At 38.7% G+C, this 22010-nt stretch overlaps 1 protein-coding gene and 1 non-coding gene across 4 annotated transcripts; both read left to right on the forward strand.

Annotated features, from left to right (window-relative positions):
- The first annotated feature begins 3128 nt into the window (after positions 1-3128).
- Trnaa-ggc (transfer RNA alanine (anticodon GGC)) lies at positions 3129-3200 on the forward strand. The gene has a single exon. It is a non-coding gene; the product is annotated as a tRNA-Ala (tRNA).
- Positions 3201-4025: 825 nt separating this feature from the next.
- Positions 4026-17151, forward strand: LOC133533427 (uncharacterized). Of its 3 annotated transcripts, none has more exons than XM_061872408.1 (7): positions 4026-4599; positions 5320-5470; positions 5862-5980; positions 10257-10451; positions 14058-14169; positions 14678-14827; positions 16424-16664. In XM_061872408.1, the coding sequence occupies exons 1-6, from the start codon at positions 4172-4174 to the stop codon at positions 14789-14791; spliced, it is 1119 nt and encodes a 372-aa protein (XP_061728392.1). In that variant the 5' UTR covers positions 4026-4171; the 3' UTR covers positions 14792-14827; positions 16424-16664. The 3 variants fall into 3 exon arrangements, with proteins under 3 accessions (XP_061728392.1, XP_061728393.1, XP_061728391.1); XM_061872409.1 differs by having other exon boundaries at positions 14058-14154; XM_061872407.1 differs by lacking the exon at positions 14058-14169 and having other exon boundaries at positions 16424-17151.
- Positions 17152-22010: the final 4859 nt, after the last annotated feature.

Here is a 22010-nt window from a genome sequence, read left to right on the forward strand (position 1 = left end):
TAGGTTTCCCAAAGTATTATACCATTTTGGAATCTTGGTTAGTTGCGTCAACTTTTGAAAATAATTGCCATAGTGGTGTCGATACTATTTTTTTACACCATGATGATTGAAAGTGGACTGTAAGAAACAATCTTTCAAAATTGTAGGGACAAAATGAATTTTGATTATTTTTTGTGTAAAAACTACATGTATTTTGGTATTTTTAAGAACTGTGTTAGATAGCAGGGCTACTGAAGTTTCCAAAAACAAAATAAAAAACAGTAATATTTGAATATTTGTAGACATGGTCGTTAAAAATACCATTAGGGATGTCGATTTTCAATGAATTTCATTTTTTTTCTGTAATTTCTAAAATAATTGAGATATATTTTTTTCCTTATTTTTTCTCGACTAATCATAAGCAGCTCCATCCTCTGGTGCCAGCTTATCGTTGAGTTTTGGGACACGTTGTATATCTCACTTATAAAAAATTAAATATAACAAAGATCAAATATAATAACAGTTCAGTTACAGCACAAGCCAAGGTTAGTGTGTACAGCAAGCTGCAGAACTGCATAGACACATAAGGAATGGAATTCATTCATAAAGTAGCCATACACCACCACCGACTGCACAAAACTTAACGAAAATACAAAATAAAATAAAATCTTACCTACGACACCCACGTACCTATGTAATTACATAGTATTAGTAAGTTTTAAACAATTTAGCAACTATTTGGTTCTCGTTTCACCACGGCAGCGTTCTCACGGCTCGTGCCGCTCTCACTCCGATATCACGCCTCATCATTGGGATCGCCGCCGTTATCATTACTCATCATTTTCATCGAAACGATCGTTTGTGGAAAGTTTCGGTGAAATAATTATGGAGGTGAGGTAACAGGTGGCTTCGATTATAGCGTGAAGCTTCAGACAAAGTTATATTCTGCAGGATGATTCATTAAAATGAGGCAGATAGAGAATAGTACATTACGATACAAGTGCGAAAAATAGGAAATTCGAAACGAGTGGCGATAAATTAAAACACGACCGAAGGGAGTGTTTTAAATCGACACGAGTTGCGAATTACCTATTCGCACATGTATCGTACAACGTTTTACAGTACATATGGCCCTTTAAATGTTCGACACAGTAACGTAATATGCTACTTCTCGCACTAGTGCTATAAAGTAGCCCCATATGTACTGTATAAAGTTAAAAACTAGGTATAAGCTACATTAATTTGTGTCCATTTTTTTTTTGGAGTTTGAATCTTTGGAACCGGGTCTTAGGAAGAGGCCAATTTTGCAAACAAATTAAAGAGGGTTTGAATGTCGGAAATGCGTCTGTAGTAAAACTTGTCTATTTTAACATTGGAGCATTTGCTTGTTCTATATATCCTTTCGAAAAATCAAGAGTTACCTACTACTCACACTTTTCGGGGTGTAGCCGAGAAAAAGGATGTATCAGGATGACATGCGACGAAATATGACGTCAAATTTTTAAACAGTTTAAGTTTTTGTCAGCGTTCTCTATAAACGATTGTTTCATTCTTAGACGTCGTGTACAGTCACGGACTTTAATTGTCGAGCCATTTAGGGTTTACTTTTCAAACCGTTAGTTTTTGATTATTAACTAAAACCTCTTTAAATTTTAAACTACTTATGTATTATTTTGATGTTGCAACTATTGTAACTATATTTTTTTTTGTATACAATTGACGATCTTTTTGTGAATTTCTGCTCTTTTTATGGAAAAATTACATGTATATTTTCAATGAGAAATAAATATTATCTATCTATTGACAACCAAATTAGCATTGCTATTTATTTTATTGCTTAACCAAGCCACGTCCCACTTCTAACTGGGTTTCAAAAAAAACTAAAATCGATCCGTAGGTACTCTTTTATAGTAAATACCTCTATGGTACTGGTACTGTTACTATAGTTCAAGAAAGAAACAGTGTTTCTCGCAGTTTAAATACCTTTTTTTATTAATCTGCCGCGACGTAAATAACAGACTTACAAACCAACAAGTCACATAAGTATGCGCTTTCCTTTAAACAAGTTCACAATAAGACACCTGTCATAATTGCACTGGTATCTGGTGGTGGCCTGGCGGCAGACATGTCGACACCGGTCCAAAAACCAGGGAAGAATGCACGAGAGTTGCCACGATCGGTTCAGTTCCGATAACCTTAAGCACTGTCTTTGTTTCCATTGCTTCATCAAAATAAAAACAAATATCTCTAGTAATGTTTGTATGAGTTCTAAATTTCCTGCTACCTAAAGGTTGTCTGGAAGAGATCGCTTTTTAGCGATAAGATCGCCTGTTGTTACCTGGTTCTATTTTCCTTTAAAATTTATTTGAAGTTTTACACGTATGTAAAATGTATAATTGCTGGTGCAATAAAGAATATTTACTTACTTAATATTAGAAATGTATGTCTGTTTGTATATTACCTCTTCACGCTTAAACCGCTGTACCGATTTAGTTTAAACTTGTCAACTAATAGTTCACAAATTTCAACTAAACCTACCTACCTAATCCCGGGGCCTACCCCTATGTATGTGTGGTATGTCCTAACATAGGATAGTTTTTATCCCGGAATTCATCCTCTAAGAGGTTGAGAGTGTGTGGGGTGTTAGGGATGTAATTGATGCATCGCCTAAAACAGTAAGGTTTATAGACATAGACATAATTTATTGGTAAAAATTTATTGGTTTCTCTACTATATCATGCATTTATTAATTACCTACCGATGTTTTGAAGTCCCTGTACGCGTGACAGACAAGAAGATGCCTAACACCTTCCCTGTTTCGATCTGTAATTTACTATGTATTCTTTTATTTTCAATGGAAAACTAAAGGTCTGTTTGTTATCACTTAAGCTTATATATATTAATATGTAAGTGTTTGTTTCCTAAAAAAAAAAAAGGGGACACAATTTCAAACTTATTTCTACACATCTTATATATAGTGTTACGTATCTCAATCTATCCCAATCCCATGAACGTACTGGCCCTTCAACTCACTAAAACTATGTGTTGTCACTTGGTTGGAGTTGGTTAAGGTTGTAAAATTTAAAGTGCAGATGTCGCTAGTAATGTTGGCACAGTTCCAATGGTTAAATTCGCGGTGAATGACGGATGGTCAGCTGGCGCAATTGGTAACGCGTTGGACCGGCAATCCTAAGATGTGGGTTCGAGTCCCACGTTGACCAGAGTTGATCATTGTTGATTTTTTCATTGTGATTGACATCTGTATATACAATTTATCGATGAACCCAAATGTTGTGTCCCAAAAAAAAAACAAAGTTATCTAACATTCTCACAGACTCCATGTAATTTTGAACTAAGAAAGTTCATCTCTTATCAAAATAAATGGATTTTATTGGTTGATTTAAATTATTTGATTTTGTCCTAAAGTTACGTATAGATGGCAGCACCAATCTCCCCCGCTATATCGTAATTCCGTAAGGAATTCGTATAGAAGGTGCAAGCATGTTTGCTCGCCCTTAGAGTTGGTCAAAGACGCCTAATCTTACTATACTAAAATGGCATATAGTCGATAAATTAGGACCGGTACCGTTATGACGGGGTGGCCTAGGGGTTCATGGCGTTAGCTCGGTTAGCTAAAGACGCAGGTTTAAATCTGGCCTTGGCCACTGCAGGGCTCCGTCACTTTTTATTTAATATATGACATCTATCAGTTTATAATTTATATATAGTTAGTAATGTGACTACTTAGAAACAAAACAAAATATTTTGTTAAAATAATTTGATTTGTTCCAAAGGTAATATCGTGTAATAAAAAAGTTTATATCGTGTCGGGTCCCACAGTGGGCTCACGCCGCGCACGCGCTGTGCTGTGATGCAACCACTTTCACCCAAATCAGTACAGTGCGCGCAACTCTCGGCCAGCAATTAGCTACGGAAGGGGCGTCGCTACTATCCTTAACTATAGTTTTTTTACATAGCTTGAGTTCGGGGACCGCTGTCATCTCGATACAACTAAGTAATAACCTTAAAACGAAATTAAGTATTGAGATGACGGCTATCACCGTACCCAAGGTTGTTGAAAAATACTAACAATAAGAAGGTATAAAGGGCGGCAAAAGGGGCAAAATTGTGTTTACACACGTACTGTACTTTTATTATGATCTCCGCTAATTTACTATGAAATTAACTATCGATGAAATTAAACATTAATTTAAGTAAGCATACTGCCAAAATGATGACAATTTTATTGTTCCAGTTAATAATATGGACGGTGCTGCTCTCTAGTATATCATGCTACGGCGTCACAGAAACTCAGGAGGAACCCGACAACGTCACCACTCTCTACCCCGTCTCCAGAAACACCAGCGACCATGCCAACCAAACCGACTCTGTCAAGACAGCCACTTCTCTAGCTGAAACACTAAACAATGACAGCAACAAGACAGAGTCGAAGGAAGAACCAGTAATAGAAAAGCCAGCGAATGACAGTAAGGAATTCAAACCAAGTGTCCACTTCCAGGATTTCTTTGATGAAGATGATTTTGGAATTGTTCCGCTGCCGACGAAGCCGACGGTTGACGGGTTTTCGCCGCTGAAGAAGCCGCCTTCTGCTTTTATCGGGTAAGTGCCCATGTGAAACTATTTATAATATTGTGTAACATCTATATTACCATGGTCGCAATAAAGTATTATGATTATGATTATGATTATAAGTTTTAGTAATTAGCGACATAACAGTTGACACCAAATATTGATCAGGTGAAAGCCTGAAATGCTCAACACAATTGTTTATTATTTTAATTCGAGAAAGCATTTATCCGTAGGAGACATTATTGTAAAAGCTTTTGAATTTAAGAGGATAAGGAGGCTGAGATTTAAATATTTTAGGTGAATATATTCGTCTCGCTAACAGAAGCGGCTCCTAAAACTACTGCGATAAGGACAACGCCAGGTTAGGTGAAAAATCCTGCGTAAAAATCTCAAAAAAACGATGTTTCGTACTCGACTATTTCCTCCTCCAAAACTTAACCAAATGTAACGAATATATATATTTGTCAAAATATTCGAGCATAGCAGATACTTTATGCGTGTTGTTCTATTTGCTACTGCTCACTGTACACCATTCACGTCATAAACAAAAAGTCACCAAGGTCATATTGGGCGCTAGCGACCTAATGTAAACCTTACTTGAAAGTGTGAAGGTTACTTTGACAGCATACACCATAAAACTTATATGCACTCACGGCGCTGTAGGCACGACTAGTTACAACGCCTTTCGGTGTTCTTGGCGTTCAAAAGGTTAGGTTAATACTGATTTTTAGACTGTATTCAAATTTACAGCTCACATAAAGACGCCTTCAAATCCATCAAAGCCAAGCCGCCGCTGGAGAGGTTCCCCTACAAGTTCGAGGACGCTATCTTGACGAGGGCTAAGCCAAGATGGCGGCCGAAAGAACTGGAGTCGAGGCCTACAGTTCCCATACCCGCGCAGGTAACAATAGGTCCAAAGACAACCACTAAATATGTATCAATCTAGGGTCGTTTAGGAATTGTTAAGATGTCCAGTTCCAGTAAATGCGCCGCGAGCGTTTGCTACAAATTACGCACTTTATGCTATACTTTTACGAATTTCGTAGTTAAATTAGAAGCGCCTGAAGCCAACATCTGGACTGTTCAAATTTTTTGAAGTAAAGCAAAGACTATAGTTAGTAGTCGAAAAAACATGTAATGAAGTCTATTAATTATCCTGTGCGCGTATTAAAGCTTTGATTATATATAATATTTTACTACTGTGAACACCCTCAGTTAGAAATGGACGGAAATTGGGTGACAGATTTGTTTGAGGTGGACCGTATGATTTTGACTATAAATGTACTGTGCAGGTTCCAGCAGGCGGCCTGTACAAGAAACCGGACGCATTTAAGGACAAGCCGAGCATTGATGATGATGAAGACTTCGGGCTGACGTTTCACGATGAGAAGGAGAATTTAGTTAAAAAACGGTGAGTTAAATACAAAGTAACTCATTGTCATTTGGGAATATTGATGTGCCGACAGAAAATATCATAATTGTAAAGATTTCCACGGGGAAAATGTTTGAAAAGGTTTCATATTCAGAAAACTTCCTTTGTCCCTTGTAAAATTTTCCTAACGTAGAGATATTTTCAGATATGGTCATTTTATTTAGACGGAGGATGAATAGGGCACGTGTACTTAGTGTCTTAAATATACCTGGCAGTGTCAGTTGACAAAGCGATGTTTAGCTTACAAGAGTTATCGTTGTCTTTCTACTATTTAAGGTACCTAACCTAAATATTTAAATAATAATAAGAAGAATACAAAAAAAGGGTCAATACTATATGCAGAAGTCAACTCACAGCAAGGCACCTGATAAAAGCAATAAACAGTTATGCATTTCCAATTCTAGTTTTCTCATTTGGAATTATTAAATGGACCAAGACCAATATCCGACAAATTGAAATTGCCACAAGGACAATATTTACAAAACATAATAACCATCACCCCAAATCTGCAATAGAACGAATGTGTCTAAAAAGAGAAAATGGAGGTCGAGGATTAATAGACATAAACGCATTATGGGCAAGACAAGTAAGTAACCTCAAAACATTTTTCTTCCATAAAGCCAACAGCAGTGACATACATAAAGCAGTAGTATGCAATGATGCAAACTACACTCCTCTGAATTTGATAGAGCAGGAAACACCGACTACTGAAATTAACCCGGATGCCTTAAGATTAGAACAGTGGAAGAAAAAAGTTTTGCACGGGAGGCACCCCCAGCACCTATCACAGTCACACATAGATTCGGTAGCTTCAAATAAGTTCCTAAAACTCGGATATTTGTTCCCTGAAACAGAGGGTTTCATAATTGCCATCCAAGATCAAATCATAAATACAAGAAATTACAGAAAATATATAATCAAAGACCCTCAACTCTCTGATGATAGATGCAGAAAATGTCACAGCCATCCAGAAACAATTCAGCATATCACCGGAGCATGCTCTAATCTTACACAAACAGACTACACCCATCGACACAATCAGGTAGCAAATATCGTACATCAAAAACTAGCTCTGAAACATAATCTTAAACCACATAATAACACACCCTACTATAAATATAGCCCTAGCTCTATTCTGGAAAACGAAACCCACAAAATGTACTTTGACCGCGCCATACTCACCGATAGAACGACTCACTATAACAGACCGGACATAACCTTGACTGACAAAATACATAAAATCACTTACCTTATAGATATCGCTGTCCCCAACACCCACAACCTACATAAAACTATTACTGAAAAAGTACAAAAATATACTGACCTTAAAGATGAAATTATCAGGATCTGGCATCAGGAAAAAGTATATATTGTCCCTATAGTTCTGTCAACCACTGGTATCATCCCTAAATACCTCCACCACAGTCTGAAACTTATTGACCTGAAACCAAATACTTATATACAGTTACAGAAAGCAGCTATACTAAATACTTGCAGAATCGTACGAAGGTTTCTGCAAGAAGATGAAAGAATTAATTGAACCTGATCCGACGTTTCATCTACTTGGCTCTGGCCCGTAGATGATACTATAATTACCAGCTTAGGCTGAGAAAGAGAAATCTTGAAAATAAATAATAATAATAATTCAGCCTATATACGTCCCACTGCTGGGCACAGGCCTCCTCTCATGCACGAGAGGGCTGGGGCTATAGTCCCCACGCTAGCCCAATGCGGATTGGGGACTTCACATACACCTTTGAATTTCTTCGCAGATGTATGCAGGTTTCCTCACGATGTTTCCTTCACCGAAAAGCTGGTGGTAAATATCAAATGATATTTCGTACATAAGTTCCGAAAAACTCATTGGTACGAGCCAGGATTTGAACCCGCGACCTCCGGATTGAAAATCGAACGTCATATCCACTTGGCCACCACCGCTTGTAATATTTAAATACGCACGTTTATTTATTGTAAGCAATTTTTGAGAAACGTAGGTTCCTTAAATCACTTTCTCTTTCATTAACGTAATACAGGCCCTCCTTTTTCCGACGAGATGTTAATGAATCATTGTTCCGGTATGCCGGACGTGGTTCCACCCAGTCTGTCGTAGTCCGGATGAGACACGCATTTTACCGCGGATGTGTCTGAGATTGCCCTTCATTTCCAATCAGCTACTATTAATTGTTCCGATATTGTTGGCCAAGGCACTGCCCTGGTCTGTCGTAACTCGTAGCATCCGGAAGGTGTACCTGATGTAGGAGACGTTTCTTTTCTAGTCAGTATCTTTCAGATATTAATATGCTTTGTGTTGTCCCATTCTTATGGAACAAACATTACGAGTGTTCCGCGGGTACTATGTATTTTTCTATCAGTATGATATTATAGTTATTCTGTTGTCCGGTATGTCAGAGCGGGCTCCAGCCAATCTGTCGTAGTCCGTGCCGTGGGCCTCTGGGCCATTTTCCAATCATGTCGGACATGGCACCAGCCAGTCTACCGCAGCGTCCGTAAGGTGTGTCCGAGATAGAGACCCTTTTCTATTCAGTGTGTTGTTAACCTGTTATTATTCACTGTTCCGGTATTTACGGACGGCACCGAACGTCTAGTTCAGAAAACAGCTGCATGCCACAGGTGTCTAAGGATGCTGTATTGCAAGAAAGGTCGGAGATATTATGTATAGATCATGACTGTCAAGAGCTTTCGTAATTGCGTCATCAGTCATCACTTTATTTATGTAAATTCAAAGTTTATTAAAGTATTTATTTTAGTTTATATGTCGGTATAGTATGGGAAACGCTTATTATACTTTAATTGTTGAGCCATTTAGGGTTTACTTTACATTGGACATTTCCTTTGTACTTCTTATTAATTATCCACATAAATATAACAATAGCAAACTTGAATAAAATGAAACTACTTATATTCTGATCATCGCTTTATCTTCTCTTCTTCTTCCTCGCGTTGTCCCGGCATTTTGCCACGGCTCATGGGAGCCTGGGGTCCGCTTGACAACTAATCCCAAGATTTGGCGTAGGCACTAGTTTTTACGAAAGCGACTGCCATCTGACCTTCCAACCCAGAGGGGTAAACTAGGCCTTGTTGGGATTAGTCCGGTTTCCTCACGATGTTTTCCTTCACCGAAAAGCGACTGGTAAATATCAAATGATATTTCGTACGTAAGTTCCGAAAAACTCATTGGTACGAGCCAGGGTTTGAACCCGCCACCTCCGGATTGCAAGTCGCACGCTCTTACCGCTAGGCCACCAGCGCTTTTTTTTTTTTTTCTGATCATTGCTTTATATTACAACTAATTCGTTGTATTGCAATAAACTACGAAATCTAATAGCAAGATATACTCCCAGTTACACAGTAAGAGCGGAATCTAATATTATTTTAAATGCCAAGAGACTAAAGAAAGTAGATGAAGTAGTTAAAGCGACTCAATCCCGCTTGTAATCGTAATGGGTACATAAAACAATTCAAAGTTTCATTGCCTAATAGACGGATGTAATAAATGCCGATGAATAATGTAATAAGCTTACCGTCATGTTGGACAAGTAGCCATTTTAGGCGTGCATAAATAACCGTGACCTATGTACTAATAGAAACTTTCTTGACTGACTATAGGTAGACCTTATGTATTTGGAATAAGGTTTATTGTTGGTCAACATTGTGGACGATGGTATGCATTATCTAACCATCCACTTGACTCGCCCTCTTGAATGATGGGAATGGAATTTGTCTTCTGAATATGGCGGACCTTTTGTATCAAGTGATTTATTTTTTGTGGTTTTAGGTACCTTGTGTGCTAATGGGACCTAGATAATTATCTAGATTTTGGACGATTTATTGTAACTAGCTGCGTAAAGCTTTATCCTTTACTTATTTATATATGTTTTGACTTTGAAATACTTACATTATAAAAAATGGTTCAAATTGATGATACCTTAATAAATAATTAAATATTGTTTACGGAGATAAGATGAGAATTCCTGAGCGCCCACCGCCAGCATCGAAAAATCGTTATCTGACCCACTGATACTCGAATAACAAGCTGCCTAAAGAGATTTTCGATATTTCGATGGATGGCGGTAAGCCCTCAGATTTTAGGGAAATTCAGTCTTGACCGATTTGTGGAGCCACGCCGTTCTGTCGCCAGAATAATAGTTTATGAAATGTTTAAATTAAGGTATATGTAATGTGGACCTTGTTACCTGACTAAAAGTAAAAAAAAATATCCTGTCTTTTTTTTCAGTGCAAATCCGTGGAAGAGTCTCCTGCATCTCCTGACGGCATTCATCCCCGTGGGGCTCATCATCTCCGCCCTCACTCCTAACGTCGTCACCATACACAGCACCGGCCCCGGCGGGCCGGGACTCGGACCGGGGCACGGGCCGGGAATGGGGCCAGGAATTAGGCCAATGGGTCCGGGAGTTTCTGGCATTGAACCGTAAGTCTTATCGACTGAGCTTTTGTATAAATAGTTGACCATCTTCTAAATCCATCACTGGGTCGGTGCCGGTGGCGCCCACAAATTGTCTAATGCCATCATCGTTGCTGCTGCCTGCGACCGGCAGTTCCTCGGGTCGAAGGTCAGGCCTCAAGCTAGTGGGCTTTTAGCATTGACCAGTGGCATGGCATCCGGGCCGAAAGTTTTTTTCTGGTCTGTGAAGCACAACCGAGGCTTGAACCCACGAGTCCACCACACACATGTGAAAGGTTAATCCCGCACACTCCAAAAATTGTTTTTATATGAACAAATTTGTCTCGCCGCGTCCAGTATGGCAGTAATCTTTAGTTCAACATCAGAACATTCAGTACGCAGCTCCCTCTGCATGCACCGAGCAAATCCTGCACTCGTTCGTCAATCTGTAGATGCACATATTGAGATGCTGTAGTACCTATAAGTATTATTTATTTATTTATTTATTTATTTATTTATTGTTCGGAGAACCAACAGCTATAAATTGTACAATAGTTATATATATAGATAACAAAGAGCCAATTATAGGTTCCCACCGGTAGCAACAGGTTAACAGATAATTGGTGGTTAGCACTAGATTACCGGAAAGTTTCCAAAATAACGCAATACTGCACGTTGAAAAATTTCGGAAACTTCTCATATGTATGGAATCGAAATTTTCCGTTTCCAAAATGAAAGTTTATTTTAATTTCTTGTGAAATTTTCCTGTATTTTCCGAGAACTTATTTACCTTTTTTGAAACTTTCCGCAACTTGCACATCTGTAAGCCTAAGCGGTACGTACCTACGTGTAAGCCGTGGGAGGGTAAATGCCAATGAAGGTTGATCCCACGGCAAAAAGCCAAAGTGGGCGTCACAACATTACAAATCCTCTTTAATCAATTTCATTATCTTATCTTTAAGTCATTTAGTACTCATCATAATTGACAATATATTATTTTCTCACACAACTCGAACCCCTTGCTTACCAACTTTACGTAACGCTCGTGACCAAAACGTGACGCATAATGACACTGGCGGCATGACACAAACGCAAACGCAACCATACCATCGCGTGCGCATCTACATCCGCGTCCACTCTCCACGTCCAAACGTCGTAGCGGACAACCTTCTACACACACTAACAGTCCTTTTGATCGGTCTTTTCGCAGTCGGGGATTAAAAGTCGTATAAGACAACATTTTACGTAAACAGTTCTTTTGCGAGCAATTTTGATTGTCCATTCACTCGCGATCGCGATGCGATTCTTTAATTGTTAATCCTCACGCCACCGCGCCAGCTTAGAGCGGTTTCACACTGTCCGATTCGATATCGGATATCAGATACCCCACCAGAGACCACAAAGAAGTATAATTTAAAATGTGCCTTTTTTATATATTTATTTTTCAATTTTATTCGGTTATTATTATTAAAATAAAGCGTTAATACAAAAATAAAATGTCTTTATGCCATAGGGTATTGTCTAACGATTTTTTCTCCATGGCACATCCGACATCCGATGTCGGATCGGATAATGAGGGAAAACGCTCTAAGTCCGACGAAAAAGTGTATCCGATATCAGTACGGCAAAAAAAACTAAATACTTAGTTAACTAATACGCAGTTTTTTTAGTTATAAAACGAAATAGTTCAAGTATTTGTAATCGGTAATCAGCTTGCCGTGTCTGTGTCTGTCAGTCCGTTATTGTTTTTCTGTTTTTTTTTTGTAAAGAAAGTTAAAATATTTGGAATAATTACATTATATATTGCATTAGTTACGCTTACGATATCCCTTACCTACTTAGCACATAATGAAGGCAAAAAACTTCTACTATTTTAAATTTGAGAAAAAATCGATTAGGTACACGATTTAAGTAAAGTAATAATAATATAACCCTTTAACGGGCAAAACTGAAATAAATCCTCAGTTCAAGCCTCATCGTCAATGAATACGTCCTAAAAATTCTGTAAACGTAAACAATACAAAAATAGATGATGATATAGCCTTATAGGTGGTCTTTTTTGAAACCTTTGCCCTAAAAAGTGTGAAAGATATTTTTTCGGCGTTAAGTTATGTGATTTGTTCATATCATAACAAATTGTAGTCGTATTATGGATGGCATGTGATCAAAGAAGTGTCACCTTTTAACGCCACGCGGTTTAAAGAGCTGTCTCTTTCATTAGCGCGCTGTCACGTAGACTAATACGAGCATATATCCGCACTGAAAAGGTTAAAGGTTTAAACGCTAGTGTCATTATTTTGTATTTTGTCAAACCCCTCATACCATCAAATGGCCTATGTGGCATATTTGTGGTTGTGGTGTGCTGTGGTTCATTGCTTTGATATTATCTGATTGTTTATTCATGAGCTTTATCTTAAAAGTGAAGGTAGCCTCAAACCTTCACGAAGAGAGCACCCTCCCATCTTAAAGTCATCGGCAACGCATTTGCAGCCAACCAGGGGGCCTCGCCAAGATGGTAATCGTATATAGTTCGTGTTCGTGGTAATCGTATATGTTACAGTTAGTATTTTTCTTGTGTTGCTGTTGGTGTGGTGAAAATTTTTCTGTTTCACTCGGTGGCAAAATTTCTTTAACCCTTGTAAAATTATGAACTTTGAATGTTCGCAACGCTCAAGATTCCACTTTTCAAACCACTCGCTACGCTCGTGGTTCAATTTTGGGATCTTTCACTTGCTCAGGTATCAATATTAGCACGAACGGTTTAAACAACAACTTTGCCCCCTTGTAAAACAATAGTTATTTGTGCAACAAGAGAGGAAAGTTAGTTTTTCTTGCGAGTGTTGATTTTGAGTCCCGAGTAAGCGAAAGATTGTATAATTGAGTCACGAGCGAAGCGAGTGATTCTAAATTAGAATCTTGAGCGTAGCGAGGGACTCAAAAACACGAGATGTAAAATAACTATGCTCTCGTGTGACACATACAATTAACTTTTCATCCCCGTAGTGAGAACATATAAAAGGTTTAAAAAAAATTAGATTCAGTAAAGTTTTCAATCCTGTATTCATGGCCTTCACTAAATTAAAAAGCTTCTTTGTCTCACTCCCTGGAGTGACGAAAGTAGGCTTGTTCGAGTTGCTGAGGTGAAAATAACTATTTACTGACATCCAAAAGAGCGCTTGAGGTCTACTCGCAGAGCATAAGTTAGAATATTGAGGAAAGAGTTTAGAACAATATTGTAATATGAATAGTAGTATTATAGTGAAATATCTTGAAGGCTGAGCGCACGGAGGATATCCTGTTTGAGCGGGCCGACGGCGGCGCACGCGCACATTGCACAACGAGAAAGCCGGATGCAGGACTTATATCTACGGCTGTACTGCCAGCATCAAAAGTAGCAGGTCATACTACGCGTCTAAAGTACCTATCAAACTATCTACCACTCTCAAACAGTTTATTAATAATTTTTAAGAAAAAAAAAACCGACTTCAATGAGTGAGACCGGTGAAAGAACGATTAATGTTGATTTTGGATTTCATACAATGAAATTAAAAAGACAACGTCCTACGCCTAATTATGTAGAAAAGGAGGCAACATGTTTCTTTTTGTCACTGCACCCACCTTGACACATTTCAGGTTTGCCCTATGGTTGACTGGTAAGATACCCGCAATATCGGAACTCTTCAACCATCGTCGCAGCATCTTCATCATCAGCAGTTCCACTTCATCAAATGTCAGTTCTACAAATGTAAATACTTGATTTGTTGATGAAAATACTAAGATCACTATATATATATGCCTTTAACATTTGAGGAGTTCCCTCGATTCCTCATGGACCCCATCAGAACTCGAACTTGACAAAAATTTGTCTTGAAAATCTAATTTGCTTAACAAGCACAGCGAAGAGGACAAATCACCAAACGTGTACTATGCGTCGTTGAAGAGTTCCATTCTGATCATCATCAGCAGTTCCAATTCATCAAGTGTCACTTTTTTAAATGTAAACGCTTGATTTGTTAAAGAAAATACAAAAATCACCATATGTATCCCTTTCACATTTGAAGAGTTCCCTCGATTCCTCATGGATCCCATGATTAGAACTGAGTTTTGACAAAAACGGGACCGGGATGATGAAGTCGGACTTTAGGCTCTTTACAAAGGTCTCGAGAAATCCCCGATAGACATTCAAATAAGATTATACAGTCAGCAATAAGTGTGCCGGCAATTTTTTGACAGTAACTTGTCACTTGTTGCAGCCTGCCTCCACGACTGTTCCGCCGCTCGGACGAGGTGCTGGACCCCTTCCACCCACCAGCAACCACCCCCCTACCAGCAATCAGCGAGCCGTGTCGAAGACGGCTGCTTTGTGAGCTGCATTCAGAAAAGAACTACCACAGCCAACAGAGGTATTAACACACTTTTATTACTTCACTAGTTACCACACAAATAAAAAACCGGCCAAGAGCATGTCGGGCCACGCTCAGTGTAGGGTTCCGTAGTTACTCTTCCGTCACAATAAGCTAAACTGGAGCTTAAAGTATAGTAAATTGTTAACCAAGGGATGAAACGGTACCTTTCACCCGAGTTAAACAAATAGGCAAATTTGCATAATCAGTACCTAATTAAAGTAAGTCTTTTTACTATGAAGGGGAAACTTTTTGCGATAACTTAAAAACAGCTAAACAAATTCACCCTCAATTTACGTGTACGGAGTTACTTACCTTAAAAAAAATAGATTTTATTGTACGACTTTGTCGGCTTTATTGATTTATATATCCATGCCAAATTTCAGCTTTCTAGCACTAACGACCACGGAGCAAAGCCTCGGACAGACAGACAGACAGACAGACAGACAGACAAACAGACAAACAGACAGACAGACAGACAGCCAGACAGACGGACATGGCGAAACTATAAGGGTTCCTAGTTGACTACGGAACCCTAAAAACAGCACGAAGGGTTCCGTACCATTACGAAAAAAACGGCAAAAAAATCATATTTGTTGCATGGGGCCCACATTATTTTCTTCTGTTTTAGTTAGATCATCTGTGAAAATTTCAACTGTCTCAATTATTTCAACTGTCACACCTGTCTGTGCCAACTGTTTCGTCTGTCTGTCTGTCACCAGGCAGACAGACAGTGAAGTCTTAGTAATAGGGTCTCGTTTTACCCTTTGGGTACGGAACCCTAAAAACGGACAACGAACGTCTGCGGGAAATTCTTACACGAACGCGTTTTTCATACAAATCTGACATCGGAATGGGTATCGCCGTGGTCGGGTAGCCTGGAGGCCCAGGGTTTAACCGTGTAAGCTTAAGCCGCCGGTCGCACTGCCGAACGCAGATTCGAATCCGATCTGCGCCATTGGAGAGCTTGGCCACTTTTTCTTTTTATATGACATCTATTTCAGTTTACAAAAGTAAATTATTTATTGTCAAATTCATCACCACCATTAATCACCAATAAACCAAGCACAAATTTTAAATGGCTTCAAGGACACACCTTCCAGAGAGCCTCTCCCGAATCTCTCTCTATCAAAGTCTGCCTCGTTTATCAACTAGTTGCGTTAGACTGAACTAGCACCATTCTTAGTGCTCGTAAGGCCCGTGCTTAGATATATGTAAATGCTTATGCCCCGTTCACACCTATTCTAGTAGCATTCCAGTCGAGTAATCGAAACCAGTGCTGGACTGAATCGTACCGTTTACATTAATTCCAGTCATTTTCATCATCTAGTGAATTTATGGAGACTCTTAAGTACCAAAATCAACAATACCAAAATTAACGTTTAATCCAGCACTGGATTGGCTCTCTCTCTACACTATTCCAGCATCAGGTAGCACTGGATTGGGCGAACTGGAATAAAAAAATAGACCAACAATCCAGTCACTGGACTGGAATGCTCACTGGAATAATTGTGAACGGGGCATTGGTGAAATTTCGAGTCCATCCGTGCCAATTAGGACATTTTGTTTTATTTTATTTAAATGTTTTATTTGCAGTGGTCCTCGGCGCGGGCGCGCGTGCCACAAGCTGCCCTGCAACGACACGGATGCGCTTGCGCAGACTCTGCACTGGCTGCTACACAGACCCCCAGACCGACCGGACCCCAACAGATTCAATTGACCACCGTTTTTCTGATGTCCGTCAAAGCTAATACTGATGTGTGGTTTGAATTGCAAAATTTCTGAAACTTGTCATATTTTTGTATAGCAATGGAAATTTTCCGTTTCCAAAAAGAAAGTCTCCTTTGTTTCCTGTAATAATGTATATGTACAATAAAGTGTATACATACATACATAATCCGTGAACTTATCCGATTTTTTGGAACCGCGAATTTGCACCGGAATTAACGTAACAAAGTGTACAAATGCCACTATCTTAAACGTCATGTTTTCATAGTAGCTAATTTAACGTCTATAATCCGAGTGACATGACATAGTGTGGCGATACCATTATAAACGTTATGTTTTCATTTTATAGCCACAGTGACATAACAAAGTGTGGCAATGCTATTGTACATGTGTAAATGTTTTCATAGTAATTTGACGTTTATAGTAAAAGTAATATAATATATTTATGGTGGCACTGCGACACTCTGCGACTGCAAAGTCTGTGTGGAATTAGCTTGGCTGAACTCTCTCTGTTTTGCTTGGCTTTGCGATAACGATAACATTTTATTTCGTTCAGTGTAAACTAAAGGAAATAAATATTTTTGTTTTTGTTATTACTTACGTACTCCAATTCATTCATTACAGTGTCATTCACCACCCCAACCCTATATTCATAAAACTTGGCAACCACTTACAGGCCGCTGCTGTCTTGTCCATTTCCAACAAACAGATAGAGGCAAACAATTATCAACGGTTTGACAAATGTTTATGAACAACGCCATATGAATATGAGAGGCATAGCTAAGTATGGTCAGGTACAAGTACAGCTGCCCCCTCCTAGAGCTCAAACGTTACATACAACGTATGCCCCTCTGCAGCGTCTGCCCCCCCCCCTAGGCCTCCGTCGATATCAACTTGCCCCCCCTAGTTCACCCGAGAAAACGCCAATCTAAACTTAAATAATGTATGGACACATTTTAACTTATCGTTTCGCGTTCGTCGATAGGTACACGATTGTCATCTTGGACAGGCTCCCAGAATGTATAACGGAACAACCACAAACAACAACAGCAGCAACAACCATTGCCGAACTGTTAAGCTCCTAGGATAGCGGTGCCGTCATATAGCTGCCGTCTCCATCTATACTAAGTATTACGGCTCAATATGGATGGAGTAGTATTTAGTATGGATACGGCAGCTGTACATATAACGGCACCACACCGGCTAGTTCACCACAACGGCACCGCTATCCTAGGTAACCAGAGCTTAAGAGGAAAATGGACGGCCGCTTCTCCGTACAAAAGTAATCTCCATTTTCTTCTCTGAATATTCACATTATGGAAAATATTCTTAGACAATTTGATGTGTATTAACGTTAGATTTTTTTAAAGTTAGGACCAATTAAACATTTGGATGATAATCTGTTTTGAGCGCCTAATTTACAATCATAAAATAAAAATGGAATAAAATCAAACGTACGCATAGCTATGGTTAATAATTAATATACATCAAATAGTGTAAAAATCGATATCGCGCGGGTCCACCACTTTCGACTTAATGGACAAATATTTTTAATAAACCTGTATGGTTACACAGGTAATCGCGTTAAATTTATGAATTTAAAATTGTCCATTATACTTACTTTTTACGAAAGCTGAACATCTGGGTGGTAAATAAAAGTGATGTGAAAGCTCATGCTCATTCAACGTCCCACACCCGACAGCACGGATTAAGAGCACAGGCGCAAGTCCAGTCGGTGACGGAAAAGGTAAGTAAATAAGTAGGTAAGTATTATTTACTGTACTTACCGCAAAAGAAAACAAAATCATAGAGGAAATTACAGTGTAAATTAAGGATAGTAACAGGCGATCTTATCGCTAGAAACGAAGTCTTCCTCACAGCCTTAGTAGGGTAGCTTTTGAAAAGGGTTGCTATATTTAATGGTTTATGATTTAACTTGACAATTGTGTATGATCCAGGTAAATTGAAGCTAGGTACACACAGCGTTAATTTTTCCCGTATACCGTATACGGAAGTTTATTGAATACCATATAGTGACAGCAAAATTTGTATGACAATGTACAAAATCGTTCACACGGCTAGACGGCTTTCCCGCATACACGCCGCATACGGGGAAAATTAACGCCGTGTGAACCTAGCCTAAGGGATTCACCTTAGAATGGGAGATAATAAAAAATCGTCATAATTGTCATAAATGTCATGCTCTTCAAACACCTTGAATGTTTTTGTTTGGCACAATTCCCGGACGTCAATAGTTATTTTAGTTCGTGTGCAGGGCAGGGCGATACTCTTGATATCTTATAGAACATGTAATGAGAGTTAAATACGACTGGTATCGATTGCAACGTTCCCAAGCCTCATTACGGCGGCTCCCCACACGTCTGACGGCAGTATTTGCCATGAATTAATGGCCATTTTGCCACGGAGACGAAGAGTAATTGCCGGTCAGTCGATTACGCTAAACGCCCACGCGGCCTTTTGGCGGTGCGCGGCGGAAGCGGCGCGCGTCTGCGTAAATGCAGGACGCGTGAGCTGGTTGTTGTGCGCCGGCGCAGGCGAATGCCCACGAGACCAGGGGGCCTAGCCAATATCACAACCGTACATTGGCAAACGCTACAAAGTCTAGTGACTATTTAACCCGTACATTATTAAAGTTTCCATTGGCTGTTCCTATCAACTGGTATCATCTTGACTAGCCCTCCAGTTCACTGACAGACACATACAAATAGAGCCCGCGTCGAACCTAACTTTGCACTTGAATAGAACAAAGAGAGATAGTATGCATGCAAGGTTAACCTGGTCCGATTCTACTGTTTTCTGAAACATGTGAAACGATGCGATAATGTGCTGCGATGCACCATGTTGTTTTAGGTGTTATAATGAAAGGGACCCGTCTACCCCTTCCTTTAACTGACTTAGTCGTTTATCGAATAGCCCAATGGGTTCGCTTTCCGTTTCAATTGATTACCCGTTCACTTTGCTTAACTTTAGGAAGGGCTTTCAGAGCTACCGCTGCAGATGAAAGGGAATCCCCTTCCTAATTCAAAAATGTATGACACCTGTGCTGTCAACGCGCTACACAACCAGTTCTTCACTTTAACAAAAAATAGCAATATTGATTCTATTTTCATGAAGAGAAAGTTGAAAATGGCATAAACGTTATAAGGGATACCCATTTAACAGTTTAGCGCTTAGGGACGAGTATCAGACATTCAAAAAGGGAACTGCTTACCCGTATTATGAAGCTCTTTAAAAGCCGAATTAAAGTTTATACATACATACATACATACATGACCATAATAAACCTTAGTAACCCAATCCCTACTAATACATCATTATAAATGCGAAAGTAACTCTATCTGTCCGTCTGTCTGTCTGTCGGTTACCTCTTCGCGACCGATTGAGTTGAAATTTGGTGTAGGGATAGTTTGAGGCCCGGAGATAGGTATAGGATATTTTATCAACCATCATCATTACACGCATTCGAAGTCGCGGGCCAACGATAAAAGAATATAATTCTAATTATTATAAGATATAAACTTAAAAAAAAAAACATTTAAACAATAACTTACTTAATAATTACGCAGTAGGATTCAAATTGCAATAGCAGTTATTGTAAATTATTTTCATCTAAAATACTTGCAAGTAATAACTTTCATTACTTGGTGATTATCACTTATCACACTGGTCAGAAGGTCAGAACGTTCGATTCGCCAGATATGTATTGCAGGGTGTTGGAATAACGTCCCAGGAGATCGATCTAGAACGGGTTTGAAGAAATATAGGTGCGTCTAATGGGATTAAAAGGTACAAGCCAATTGCGTAGGGCGCTACTTTTATTAGGGCTTTGGGCTTTGATGTATTGTAATCGTGAGATTTGGTTAATAGGAATAGCTAACTGTAAATTTGTAAATTCAAATTATAACGAGACTTCGATTATATATAATAGGCTAACAAAGTTCTGCAAAAGGTTATGCAAATATGTGATACTAAACCATAAGCTCTATACAACAGCCGAGTACCTATGTGCTTAACGTGGATGAAACATAATATTAAACAAAACGTGAAAACGGCGCGCATATATATACATAGAGAAAACGCACCATCCGAACTGCTGGTCTTGACAAAAGGAATTTGAAATTTGGAACATAATACCTACACATTCTTAAATGTTGTAAAGCTTGAATAATTATCCCCGAACGGGTGAAAATTTAAAAACCGACTAGCCCCCTTAAAAATCCCCCCCCTCCCCAATAATATAAAAAAAAGCCCCCTGGAAACTTTACAAGCCTCAATTAGTTCATTTCCTTTTTCCCCATATTTTACAAGCGCGAATGAAAGTTAGCAAATAATGCATAATATATAGTGTAAGTTTCAAAACGAATGAATTTATTACTCAACAACATTGTCTACTTTTCTCCTCCTTTTTTTTTTTTCTTTTTTTTTTTTCACATGTTTTAATACAAACTTGTTAAACAAAAGCCTGTTTACGAATCCTGTTAGCATTACACATGTCATAAAGCTCTGCACACACATCTTTGATTAAAACCACAAACAAAAGCTACGTTTTATTACCACACAGCTTGCTTTCACTATACCTACTGACGGCAGCTACAAGGAACAGTTATAATAAACCTTACCTCTAATGATATAAAGATGTTTTTACCTTAAAAAACCGCAATTTTAACGTGGATACAAAATAGTATTTGAAATGCAAGCGGCATTTTTAAGGTGATATATTTTAGCAACCGTTTTGAAGTTGCAAAATTCTCAAGTGTGTCTTATGACACGTAAGCTAACGTCTTTTTTTGCTTAAATAAGATGTACATAACGGTATTCAGCTGTTACGTTACTCAATTTTAGTATTACGTGCAAAATATTTGCGTCTGACGTCCGGGAGCGTGTGTTTGAAAGTTCGCCTGTGTCACTTAATATTATAATGCGGACTATTCGCATGCATTGGTTTATTAATTAGACATTAGTCGAGTCGATAGCCGACATCATGACAAGGAATGTGCCCGGAGCCTGCGGCTGACGGCGTGACATGGTTAAGATTGTTGATAAGATAATTGCACGCTTGGCGCGTGTTGAACATATATTGAAATGTGGGCATTTCTCTGAAGGGGCACTTTTACGTGACCGAGGAAATAATTAGCTGAATTTAGTGTTCGAATATTCTGAATATAATAAGGCGTTACCCTAGCCTCGCTGGGACACTATAAACAATGTCGAATGCGAAAGATTATGTTCGTTGGGGGGACACTCCCAACCAGATTTTTTACACCAAAAAATTATTACTCAAGTTGGGGCTTTAGATCGGAGTTATTATATAATTCTTGTATAAGTATTAGTTAACTTATCATATATATTATTTATATAAAAATAATGTGTTTAATAAAGACACAGAATAAAAAAAATTTGAATTTTTTTGAATTTTTTTTTTTATTTGAATTTT

Source organism: Cydia pomonella, unplaced genomic scaffold, assembly GCF_033807575.1.
Source record: "Cydia pomonella isolate Wapato2018A unplaced genomic scaffold, ilCydPomo1 PGA_scaffold_163, whole genome shotgun sequence".
NCBI classification, from domain to species: Eukaryota; Metazoa; Arthropoda; class Insecta; order Lepidoptera; family Tortricidae; genus Cydia; species Cydia pomonella.